Source organism: Pempheris klunzingeri, chromosome 23, assembly GCF_042242105.1.
Source record: "Pempheris klunzingeri isolate RE-2024b chromosome 23, fPemKlu1.hap1, whole genome shotgun sequence".
In the NCBI taxonomy this organism is placed as follows: Eukaryota; Metazoa; Chordata; class Actinopteri; order Acropomatiformes; family Pempheridae; genus Pempheris; species Pempheris klunzingeri.
The window spans coordinates 17,105,040-17,117,670 of record NC_092034.1 but is presented as its reverse complement, the minus strand read 5'-3'; the positions used below and the strand labels follow the sequence as shown (position 1 = coordinate 17,117,670).

General features: G+C 43.6%; 1 protein-coding gene across 2 annotated transcripts in view; it reads right to left on the bottom strand.

The window, feature by feature from the left end:
- The window catches only part of map4k2 (mitogen-activated protein kinase kinase kinase kinase 2), a 42,667-nt gene that overhangs the window by 22,593 nt on the left and 7,443 nt on the right, over positions 1–12,631 (bottom strand). For both annotated transcript variants that reach the window (XM_070854305.1, XM_070854307.1), the window contains exons 2-13: positions 10,491–10,548; positions 9,505–9,595; positions 9,107–9,171; positions 7,814–7,869; positions 7,001–7,048; positions 6,829–6,871; positions 6,586–6,658; positions 5,554–5,685; positions 5,291–5,353; positions 5,092–5,173; positions 4,417–4,533; positions 2,784–2,862 (exon numbers count right to left, since the gene is read on the bottom strand). In XM_070854305.1, the coding sequence (XP_070710406.1) occupies positions 2,784–2,862; positions 4,417–4,533; positions 5,092–5,173; positions 5,291–5,353; positions 5,554–5,685; positions 6,586–6,658; positions 6,829–6,871; positions 7,001–7,048; positions 7,814–7,869; positions 9,107–9,171; positions 9,505–9,595; positions 10,491–10,548 (907 nt within the window). The remainder of the gene's footprint in view (positions 1–2,783; positions 2,863–4,416; positions 4,534–5,091; positions 5,174–5,290; positions 5,354–5,553; positions 5,686–6,585; positions 6,659–6,828; positions 6,872–7,000; positions 7,049–7,813; positions 7,870–9,106; positions 9,172–9,504; positions 9,596–10,490; positions 10,549–12,631) is intronic.

Below are 12,631 nucleotides of genomic sequence, written 5' to 3'. Positions count from 1 at the left end.
AATGCTTCCACCTCCCCAGCTATCAGAGGTTTCACTTCAGAATGAAAATCAGCTTGCAGAGACTTCAGTGCCAACATGCTGCTAATTTATTAGTCACACTCCTTTTGTCAGTGCTACAGCTGCTGTTAGTACGTTGGTTGCTGTTTGTGTTGTCTCTCTCTCTCTCTCTCTCTCTCTCTCCAACCTCCACCCCACACGGACCCTGACAGAAAGCCCCCCCCCTCTGAGCCTGGGTCTGTTCCAGGTTTCTTCCTGTTAAAGGGGAGTTCTTCCTGCCACTGTGTCCTAATATAATATCTGATGCTGCTCATGTGGGGATTCTTGAATCCTTAATGTTGAATTCCTGAATCGTTGGGTCTCTCTCTAATTAAAGAGTTTGGTCTAGACCTGCTCTTTGTGGAAAGAGTCTGGAGATAACGCTGTTATGACTTGGCGCTATATAAATAAAGATTGATTGATTATTGATTGATTGACTTGAAGCATGCACCTGAAACTCCATGAGAGTGACCAGAACACCCCCCTTTTCATTTTACAGCTCTGCACTGTGCTGCAAAGTCACATGGAGCACAAGGGTGGGGGGATTTGCAACAGGATACAACCTGCGGTTGCATAACTATTACTAATGTATTATGGTATGGTAATGGTAAACGGTCTGTATTTGTAGAGCTCCTTTCTGGTTATTTCAACTACTCACATGCTTTTACATCACATCCTCATTCACCCATTCACACATCATTCATACTGTTCTTTCATTACTGTTCTGTTATTACTATTGTTTCCTGTTGCCTTCCACAAAGACATGAGCTTCTTCACTTCCATCATATTTATAGCATTATTTCGTCTGCCCTTCAGCTTTTAGAGCCACTTTAGGGTATTCACTGCCTGTCTGCCTGTCTGTCTGTCTGTCTGTACAACTAGGACTTCTTTTTTCAGATTACAGACGTTTTGACCCAAAGGGCAGATGAGACTAAACGTGTTAACATAGTGTAGCTGTGGACTCTTGGCCTTGTTTTTACACTAATGTTAGGTCTCATCAAGTTTCAATTTAGTTCATGTATTTAGTATTTCCTGTTTTATTGTGGCTTCTCCCTCTCGTTTCAGGCCCCTTGACTTCCTGCCCTCGAGTGTTTCAAGCTCCTGTGACTGTCTGCCCCCCGCTATTCCACCTGTGCCCCCCCCCTCCCTGGTGTACATATTGTCTGTGTCTTCCCCTCTTCTGTGCCAGATTGTCTTGTGACTTTGTGTTGAGCGTTGCAGCAGTGTAGTCAGTGTTGGGATGTTGTTGAGAGTGTTAAGAGTCTAGTCAGCTTTGTATTTGTCAGTAAGTACTTTTTGGATCATGTCTTGTCTTTGTTCATCGTGTTCAACAATAAACTGCACCTCTTTTATCATCTGTTTGCCTCGGGAGAGCGTTTAAGCCCATTTTCTTGTGTGTGCTTCTGGTCGTGACAACTAATGCTGAAACAGTTTAACAGAGTAAACCAACTGATACAGAGAAATCTTCCCACATAACTCACTGTTGCTGGTGCTTAATGCTGCAGACACAGATGGTCAGTCATGTACGGCAGTCACTATCCCTACCACATCTGTGAAATTAATCAATTTAAGGAGATGATTACATTTTTTTCTTTATTTCTCATGCAGTTTACCATCTAACTAACATTTGTATATTTACTACAGGACTATAAATAAGCATTAGCAGCATCAGTAGTAGCAGCGGTGACATTATGAGACCCATACAGGTCACACTGAGGTGCAGGTGCAGGATGTGTCTGTGGCTAATGTGTCAATGAGGACCAGGTTGATTTCTGACACGGGGCTGGCCAGAGGGTGAAGCCACAGCACAAAGATCACACCAGAAACACTCACGCCTACCACCGGTCTACCAGTGGTCTACCAGCAGTGCAGAGGTATGAAGTCACTCCAGCCAGTGCATAGAAGTGCCACTGTCTGCCTCACACCGTGGCATGTTCTCACTGCCATCCTCTGACGCAGCCCCATCCCACACGTGTGGACGGGATACAGGACGAGCATGCTGACTGAGAGGCTTTTGTCCTCATTCATATTATGGAGATTACAACACTGAATGCTGGGGGTCATAGTGGACAATGAAACCACTCTTCAGCAAGCACAACCAACATGCAGTGTCTTTAGATGTGTGTGCACACAGTTACAGACACGGCCATGGAGTGGACGCGAAGACACAGTGATGTACTACTAAGATATAAAGTGCATGGATGATATCTTCACTGGAATGATACGTGTGAGAGCTGCTTTCCCTTCCACCCTAAAACTTTGTTCCTTTTGTTGGTGTTCATCAGTTATTGAGGGCTGCTGGGGCAACTACAAATACGCCTGCCAACTAATCACTAATGACTTTAATGTGTGTCATCTGGACACGAGCTGAAACAGAAACAAACAGAAAATGCAATTTGGTGGTTTGAGGAGAAGTTGCTTGCTGGAACAAATTCTTGACAAACAGTTCATCATTGGTTTTGGTCTCCGCACAGACACGACGGTGTCAAATTTGGCTTTATACAAGACTGGGAAAATGCATCTATTCTCCATCAGTTCCAGCATGTAACGCCCCCTGAAACCACAACCATGTTTCCATTTGTCAATAGAATGTGAATAGAAAGAAACAAAAAGTGCTGAACTATCCGGGAATTTATGCTTTTTGTCTGTCTAACACAAATCTGCCTTCCAATAACTCATTCTCCACAAAGTGATGCTTTGTGTGTGTGTGTGTGTGTGTGTGTGTGTGTGTGTGTGTGTGTCCTCACATTGTTCCTCAGACAGCGTCCTCTCTACAGGCAGGTGTTTCCCTGCAGACTGAATCTTGTCAGGAGCCACTTCCCCAACCTGTCAGCAGATCACATTTCTATGACACACCAGCAGAAACACTCAGCCTGACCTGTCTCTCTCTGTTGGTGTCTGTCTCTGGGTCTGTCTCTGGGTCTGTCTCTCTGTCTGCCTCTCTGTCTGTCTCTGTGTCGGTCTCTGTGTCTGTCTGTCTGTCTGTCTCTGTGTCTGTCTCTCTCTGTCTGTCTCTGTGTCGGTCTCTGTGTCTGTCTCTCTGTCTGTCTCTGTGTCTGTCTCTCTGTCTGTCTCTGTGTCTGTCTCTCTGTCTGTCTCTGTGTCTGTCTCTGTCTGTCTCTCTGTCCGCCTCTCTGTCTGTCTCTCTGTCTGTCTCTGTGTCGGTCTCTGTGTCTGTCTCTCTGTCATTCTCTCTGTCTGTCTCTCTGTCCGCCTCTCTGTCTGCCTCTCTGTCTGTCTCTGTGTCTGTCTCTCTGTCTGTCTCTCTGTCTGTCTCTGTGTCTGTCTCTCTGTCTGTCTCTGTGTCTGTCTCTCTGTCTGTCTCTCTGTCTGTCTCTGGGTCTGTCTCTCTGTCTGTCTCTGTGTCTGTCTCTCTGTCTGTCTCTGTGTCTGTCTCTGGGTCTGTCTCTGTGTCTGTCTCTGTCTGTCTCTCTGTCCGCCTCTCTGTCTGTCTCTCTGTCCGCCTCTCTGTCTGTCTCTCTGTCTGTCTCTGTGTCGGTCTCTGTGTCTGTCTCTCTGTCTGTCTCTCTGTCTGTCTCTGTGTCGGTCTCTGTGTCTGTCTCTCTGTCATTCTCTCTGTCTGTCTCTCTGTCCGCCTCTCTGTCTGTCTCTCTGTCTGTCTCTGTGTCTGTCTCTCTGTCTGCCTCTCTGTCTGTCTCTCTGTCTGCCTCTCTGTCTGTCTCTCTGTCTGTCTCTCTGTCATTCTCTGTGTCTGTCTCTGTGTCTGTCTGTCTGTCTCTGTGTCTGTCTCTCTGTCATTCTCTCTGTCTGTCTCTCTGTCTGCCTCTCTGTCTGTCTCTCTGTCTGTCTCTCTGTCTGCCTCTGTGTCTGTCTGTCTGTCTCTCTGTCTGTCTCTCTGTCATTCTCTCTGTCTGTCTCTCTGTCTGCCTCTCTGTCTGTCTGTCTCTGTCTGTCTCTGTGTCTGTCTGTCTGTCTCTCTGTCTGTGTCTCTGTCATTCTCTCTGTCTGTCTCTCTGTCTGCCTCTCTGTCTGTCTCTCTGTCTGCCTCTCTGTCTGCCTCTCTGTCTGTCTGTCTCTCTGTCTGCCTCTCTGTCTGTCTCTCTGTCTGTCTCTCTGTCTGCCTCTCTGTCTGTCTGTCTCTCTGTCTGTCTCTCTGTCTGCCTCTCTGTCTGTCTCTCTGTCTGTCTGCCTCTCTGTCTGTCTGTCTGTCTGTCTGTCTCTCTGTCCGTCTCTCTGTCTGCCTCTCTGTCTGTCTGTCTGTCTGTCTGTCTCTCTGTCCGTCTCTCTGTCTGTCTGTCTCTCTGTCTGCCTCTCTGTCTGTCTGTCTCTCTGTCCGTCTGTCTCTCTGTCTATCTCTCTGTCTGTCTGTCTTCTGGATGGTGGATTGAACACTGTGTGTCTCACTGCTGTCACACTCACCTCCAGCTCGTTGTCGTCCATGCTGTGGGTGTGGCTGCTGTGGAGCTCGGGGTTGTTGGCCATGTCCAGCAGCTCAATGACCAGGTTACGTGTCAGCAGCTGAGTCACGAACGGATGCTGGAGGAACAAGTTACACATCCTGACCTTTAACCCTGATGGAAAACTACGGTGTTTACAGTACAGAGACATTACAGTATCCTATTACTCACCGGGTTACCACAGTTATATTCCTATATTTTAGTTGCTGCACTGTTCTACCTGTTAGATTCTAATTAGACTTATCTTTCTATATATTTTTCATGTACATATCTGTAGACGACTGCCCCACTCTGATTGCTGTGTACATGACAATAAGAGAACTTGAAACTCTGTTTCCTGTTCCTTCATACTGTAATACTATAAAATCAGGACTAAATTATGAAATTAAATGAACTTCACTAAATGTTTGTATCACACTTATCAAACTGTCAACACCTTCAATGGTCTTGAAGTTATGACAGGAATGACTCCTAGTGTGAATGTGCTGAAGTGAATGAATGTATTTCCGCACTGTCTTGTGAGAGAGAACCAAACTTGTCTGGTTATGTGAAAATAGAATTGATTGCATATACGCTGGTGTCTATATGAAGACAGATGGCTCTTTAACTGCACTCAAGCTATACAGAGCATGCTAACCTGCAGCAGTGTCTCAGCTGAGGGCCTTTTACGTGGGCTTTTAATAAGAGACATCTTCACAAAGCTTTGGAAGCCTGCAGACCTGCAGAGAGAAGGGAAGAGGAGAGAGGGAAAACATGTGAAGAAAATATCAATAAGATTAAAGAAAAAGAAAACTAGTCCTACAACATGCTGTAAGAGCACAGACAGCCAAACTCACCACTTGGTTTTATCCTTTAGTCTTGGAGGCTGGAAGCTGCTCTTGGACATCAACATCAGCGCTCTGAAACATTGTTTTAAATGTCACTGGGCTGGAAGTTGTCTCAATTGTTTACATGCAGCAACTGATAAATTACAAAGCAGGCAGCTAACACGTTACATAAGATAAGTCTCTTGTGTTTCTCTGCTTTGACTCCATCCAGTATTCATTAAATCTGTTTCTAGCTGTCTGAGCTGGAGTTCCCATTGTCTTTGCTGACTCACCTCATCGGGTGGAGGTCAAACATGGGCGGCTGGAGCTCAGCCAGCTCGATGGCAGTGATCCCAACAGCCCAGATATCACACAAGTGGTTGTACCCACCCTTTTTTTCCACTGCAGCCACCTCTGGAGCCATCCTGGACAGATGAACCAGAGAAGATGACACATATGAGGAGAGGGACATCCAAAATAACAGTCCTGAGAAGGACATGTACGCAGTTTGCAGCTGACACTGACCTTTCACTGACGCTTTACTAACAGCTAGTAATTATGCCGCACCTCTGATGCACATGTTTATATAGTAATGTGAACTGAGTTTGGTTAAATTGTCTTTTTCTAAAAAACAAAAGGTTCAGCCATTCCCTAAACTACTGTTTACTGTAGTATTTTATCAAATGTCTCTCAAACAGGGGGAAATAGTGGAAGGAAGGACACATCTGGCTTTGAAGCGCACACAGTACTTGTTAGTAGATACATTCTCTGTCTAATTTTCATTAGATTTGTTGAAAACAAGAAAAATATTGGCTACTACCACAATTTTCATTTAATTGAGCAAGTTTTGTTAATGATTTATTGGTGGAAGTCCACAAGGCAGCATCCTAGGGCCACTACGATTTTCTTTATATACTGTATATTTTACACATTTTATATTTAGTATTATATCTATTATTACTATTACTTCTGTATTTACTGCTATATCTATATAACTATTACACATTTTCATACTGACATTGGACTAAATACTATGACAGATTGATTATTAATAGTTTGGAAGAGTAATTGCACCATTTTACATATCAAACTGTGTTTACTAGTTGTAGGGACTAGTAGAAACAGCTGTATGAAGTTTGCGGCTCTAGAAAGATTTGTGCAAAGTCAAACAAAGAATCCTGGCATAACATATTCACTAGTTGCAGCCATTGTCCAAAATATCCTGACAGCAGTGTTGTGTCAGTGTGTTTGGGAGTATTGTGTGTCAGCATGGTGCTGTAAACAGATAGAGGTGCACTGCAGTCAGGTGAGTGCAGTCATCTTACCAGTAGGGAGTTCCTATAAAAGACTTCCTTTTGGCTACTGAGGCACTGATCTCTGCTGCCACTCCAAAATCAGCTGGACACAGAGGAGACAGAGAGAGTCACACTGGAGCTGAAACCGCATTGAAGTTGTGCCTGAAATCCACTACAGATGGCCTGTTTTAGTCCATTTGATGAGTGAAAGAGGTTAAATAGGTATTGCAGTGTGTGTGCTTGTGTGTGAGTCCAATACAGATCACTACTGACCCAGTTTCACATCTCCTCGCTCTGTCAAAAGGATGTTAGCTCCCTGCAGAGGGGCCACACACATCAATCTAAGCTTGTGTTCATAAATACATACACACACACACACATATATATATATACACACAAACACAGTATAATGATGTATGAACACAGTAACAAAAAAATGCTCTACCTTTATGTCTCTATGCATTTTGCCAGTTTCGTGCAGATGATACAAACCCTGGAAAAAGCACAGAATGAAAATCAGGTGAACTCTATGCAGATTATTTATTTCTATTAGGATTTATTTCATGGCTGTGTAACCATTATACATGTCAACAGCACAGCTGGATTAAATGTTAGGGGCCACAAAGCAAATATATTCTGTAACTGAATATTAACACATTCCTATAAAATCCTTTGATGGAATACGATGTTTCATTGGAGCAGATACACAGAACAATGGCACCAAATTTCCAAGAAAGGCAAAAGAAAGGAAGAGCCCAAAGGTACGAAGGAATGCTTGCATAAAGGATTGCCATGATGAACACAAAGGCAGTGAACTGTTTGGCCCATAATCATCCATTTATTTTGAGATTCTGTAAATGTGACCACGATGTGGCTAAAGTAAGTAAGAGCGTAAGAGAAATAGTTGTGCTCTGATAAGTTAACATGACGAAGCACAGAAGCTCTTCCTCTGGGATTCTTCCTTTTCAATGCAGCGTCAGATTCTTTTCCTGTCCTCATACCTGACTGTTCAATAAAAGCTTGCAGAGAGCTGGAGGTCCCAGACTAACTAACAGAGTACACACAGCCTGCCATGTAAATCCTGCTGCAGCAGAGCCACAGCAGGATTTACCAGTACAGTATATTTAGTGGTCTGGCGAGGTTAAATACTGTTTAGCTCTTCTGTGCCCGGGGAAAAACACATGACTCATCCTGTCATGTATCTTTGGAGATTTCACAATGCAACAGCAGCAAGCTGCTTTCACCCAAAGAGCCTTACCTGGAGGGTTTCTCTGCACACGTACGCTATCTGCTTCTCCTTTAATGGGCCCGTCACTGTGAAGAACACTTTGATTAATAGTTCATAGTCTCAACGCGGGGCTGAGAAAAGAAAGAGCCTGCAGCTACGAGGACTGGCTTTTCACAGTCCACTGTGCCTACATTCACATCTGTTTTCCAGTGGTTACACTATTGTCCCGAAATTAATGTGGCCATTACAACAGTGTGACATTTTGGGAAACGTGTCTGTTGTCTTACTCAGAGTTACATGAGAGGATCATCCCATGCATCTAGACATCGGTCCAGCATGTGTTAACTGTGCTTCCACTGTCTGCGCTAAGCTAGGCTAAACACATTCATGCACTGCACTATAATTACGAGCAGTTTTGAAGGACAACCATAAATGTCAGCTTCCTAGTTATAATTCTGTGTCTCGGACAGTGAATGATATTCCAGTGAGCCAACTGAGCCGTACGCAGTTAGTTTGTATCTTGTTTCACTTTAGGTTTATCTGTAATCACCTTTATTTATAGTGTGTCTACACGACAAGCAACAGGAGTAACCATGTGTCATCGTTCCCAAGTTGGAGTAAAGGATGGTTCTGCTGTTGGTACCTTTCTGCCACCGTGCCATGAATGGCTCAGGAATATTTCAAAGATTCAAAAAGCCAGTCCTACGTTTCAGGGACAACGCAATGTTATGCTGTGCAGTGATGAAAACAGGAGCACAGCGGGGACAAGCTTGTTAAATCTTACATCTCTCTGACAAAAGACACGTTCTCAGGTAGATCAGGATCAAGTAGATCCATATCGCGCAAACTTGTTGAATATTAACCCTTGTATGGTGTTCGGGTCTGTGGGACCCATTTTCATTTTTTTATCAAGAGCAAAATGATACGATTAATTATCTTTTCAAACTCAGACTCACTGGCCTTGGCTCATATTGATGAGTCTGAGTTTGAAAAAATGATTAATCGTATCGTTTTTCTTTTGATAAAGAACATGAACAGGGTTAAATGTGTTACAAGAGCAGCTCCTCATCTGCCACATGTTCTGTCCCGTACATGTTACACCTCGTCCAACCTCTTCCTCAACCTTCTTCTTCTGTTGAGTTTTATGGCGGTTGGCATCCATGGGTGCACCAAGGCCCCCGAGTACACTGGACATTCAGATGTGAAATACTGATAAAGATCTTTTTCACCTTGCTCTGGTAGCATGATAATCCTAGAGTTTGCACTCAAATATAATAAGATACAATATAATATAAGAGCTCCGTTCAGAATTCCTATTCTTACTGTGGTAAATATCCTGAAGTGAGCCTCCGCCGCAGAACTCCATGCAGATCCACAGCTTGGTGTTCCTGAAGAGAGACACACATCTCTCATCTTGGTGTTGGACACATTATCCCTCCGGATACTTTTCAGTGATTGTGAAAGACAACACTGAATCATTCAGTATCAAAAGTAAATACTCACGAGCAGACACTACCTACTACTGTGAAGCTAAAGCATTAATGCCCACAAATAAACACAGCAGCATTGACAAGCTACTGTGCCAGCAGCCTAACAAGGCACTAGAAAGAGCAGGACAGGAGTCCAGCTGCAGTGTGGGGAAAATAAAAGACACATTCCACATATTTCAGCCCACCAACAATCCCAGCATGTGAAGAGGACAGGCCGAAAACACACTGCACCTGTGGTAGCTGCCGAAGTAGGCCACTATGTTTTTGTGCTTGCACTCCTTCATCATCGTGATCTCCTGCTGGATGGACGTGATGTCGTCACCTGAAGAGACAGACAGTTCAGTTCCTACAGCCGGACGGACAAACGCAGAGCAGGAAGTCATGATCTAGACGAGTGAGAGTGCTGGTATGACCACTCAACGTCGAACCAGGCTGTGTGTGTGTTCATTTCACTTCATTAGACGGAGGAGTGTGGCAATGCTCTGCTGCTAATCAGCCCGAAGGACGAGAAGAGCACTTAATGCTTTTAGTGGAACGTTGTGAACATTGTGGCCTCGTGGCTCGGCTGTTGAGGAATACTGTATGGAAGGCTGTGCCAGTGTGATACCACAGATTTTAAAGTGCTAAAATACAAACACAGAGGACAATGTAATGCTTCCAGTGTGCTGCCTCTCTACTCTCACCACACAAACATATTTACCATTTATTAAATGCAGGGCTCACATTATTTCAAGTCTGTCTTGAAACCTTCTCCACATGATGCCCATATTATTAGTGTGCTGTAGCAGTTCCTCCTGTCTGTCCTGGCTGTGAAGACATCCTTCCAGAGCGTTATTCCAGAGTTAGCGACGGCGAACAAATCCATGGTTTTGAATGGATTTTTGCTCTGAAGAATGATTACGGCAACCAGGACTAACTAGCTTGTCCAGTACTAGCAAACACTGCAAAATGAGTCTGATGAATGATAATAAAAGTGAATAATATTAAAATCTAAAATCTGAGACACACTGTAAAGTATCAGTTTGGAGTTCTGATAAAAGGTAGCACTCCTCACCACTGTGGTATCTATACCTGCTCACACTTTTAGCATCATCCAGTGTCAGCCACACTGTCTTTGGTCTCCAAAGCTCTAAATCAGCTGTCAGTGGACCATTTTTAACCCTAAGAGTGTTTTTCTCACAACTAATTGTTGTGTCAGGTGTGGACTGTTACCATACCAGGGTCGAGCTTCACAATCTTGATAGCTGCCAGTTCAGATGTCCTGATGTTACGAGCCTGAAACAGATGGATAATTATATTATAGTATATACACACACACACACACACATCGCTTACACATATCACTTACAGTCCTTCTGTATACAGTGTGTGTGTGTGTGTGTGTATATACACACTGTTGCCCATAAAGTTAGAATACATTTTTTTTACCTCTTCTCATGAAATGATTGTGACAATGTGATTTATTCTTGATAAATAAAGTTTATATCTTCTCAACTTTATTGATCAAACTCTTCCAAACAGATCACAGTGAAACTTAAACCACAATGAACCATATATATATATATATTTATACGCACACACACACACACACACACACACACACACACACACACACACACGTACACATGTTTGTGTTCCAAACTGTATTCAAAGAGCCAGGAAAGTTAAGGGAAGTCATGTGACGTCTCGCCCTGTTTCTCAGGGTTTGTTTCTCATCGTGTCTCTCATTCGTTCATCATTTCCTGTTTTACTTTGTCTTACTGACTTCCCCTGTCTACACTTCCTGTCCATGTGTGTTGCCCGCCTGTGCCACTGCCAGATTAGTTTTAGTTTTACAATCACTTTCGTCCATTCAGTCGTGCCCCTTTGTTTTTTCAGTCCATGAGCTTGGTTTATGAGTCATGCTACTGATCAGTCACTGCAGGCTGAAGCTATTTGAGTTCATCAGGGTTGAATCTTCTACACACACACACATTTGCATTCTGTCCGACGATAAGAGAATAAAATAAATGGTGCATTGACTTCTCTCTGTGTGTTCAGGCAGATCGTGTGACACACAGCATTTGTGTCTTTTACTTGCTTCTATTGGACGGAAACAACTTAGAAAACATGTTGTATTCAGAGAACATGCTTGTATTAGACTACATATCCTCACTTACCCCTATATTCAGTTCCACCCCTCCTGCACACATCTCACCTGAAGTATTATAGTAGTCATATACCACACATATCTTCTACTGCACAGTGTATTCATGTCATACCTCCAGCTGTTGAATCTGTACATGACTTGTTTCTTCTGGCATTACTTGGACTGAACCTGCACAATATGTGTTATATCTGCTTCTATCTGCACGGCCTGCTGCTCCTGCTGCACATGCTCATACTCCTCTGCTGTACTTAAAGTATTCATTACACTGTCCTTTAGTATTTGTCCTTTGTCCTAAAGTATTTATTTACCACTGTACCTATGAACACTCTCTTTATTACCTCTATACTTTTACTCCATGACCATAGGCCGTGCTCATGGAAGTCTGCAGTCTGGTTAGAGCTGTCGAGGTGGTTGTCCAACCGACTCATCAAATGCCTAAGTCCTCTGAGTGAGGGACTTTACCCTTTTTACACCCTGCACAAATGGTGGAGATGTATGCAGAGCGCATGGGAATCAAAATGATTGGCCGGACGACATCTGGAGGTTTTCTGCTTTGTGTAAATTATCATTAAGAAAACTAGAGTCACCACCTCGCGGCCGCACGCCTCCTCCGATCAGTCAGGTGTCAATTTCCATCCATGTCTGTCCAGATTCGAGGCCAGTGTCACCAGGCCAGTGTCCGACCAAAGGTGAGACATGGTGACAGTCTGTCTTCTGTTCCTGAGTGATGCCGTTAAATAACGACCAGAAAAGTGTTTCTGTGTAACATTATGTTGTCACGGTGAAGTCGCCCTTTGACCTTTTGAATATAAATCAGTCATCACATTTTATCCTATTCAACATTTGTGTGAAATTTCGTGTTTTGGGAGGTCACAGTGACCTTTGACCTTTGATCACTAAAATCTGATCAGTTCATCCTTGAGTTCCAGTGAACACTGGTGCCAGATGTAATGAAATCCCCTCCACATATTCACGAGATATCATCTTCACGAGAAGGTAACAGACAACCTGAAAACATTAGAACTCCTGCCTCGACTCTGCTGCAGAGCTGCAAAACAGCTTATCAATAGTTGGTCGCACTAACTAGTATATCAGCCTTCACAAACAACTTCCTCAGTCACAAGGACTTCACCAACATCCTCTAACATTTCTCTAACATTCACAATCTATAAGTCAGTCATGGTAATACTTTACTCATGACAGCTCTAA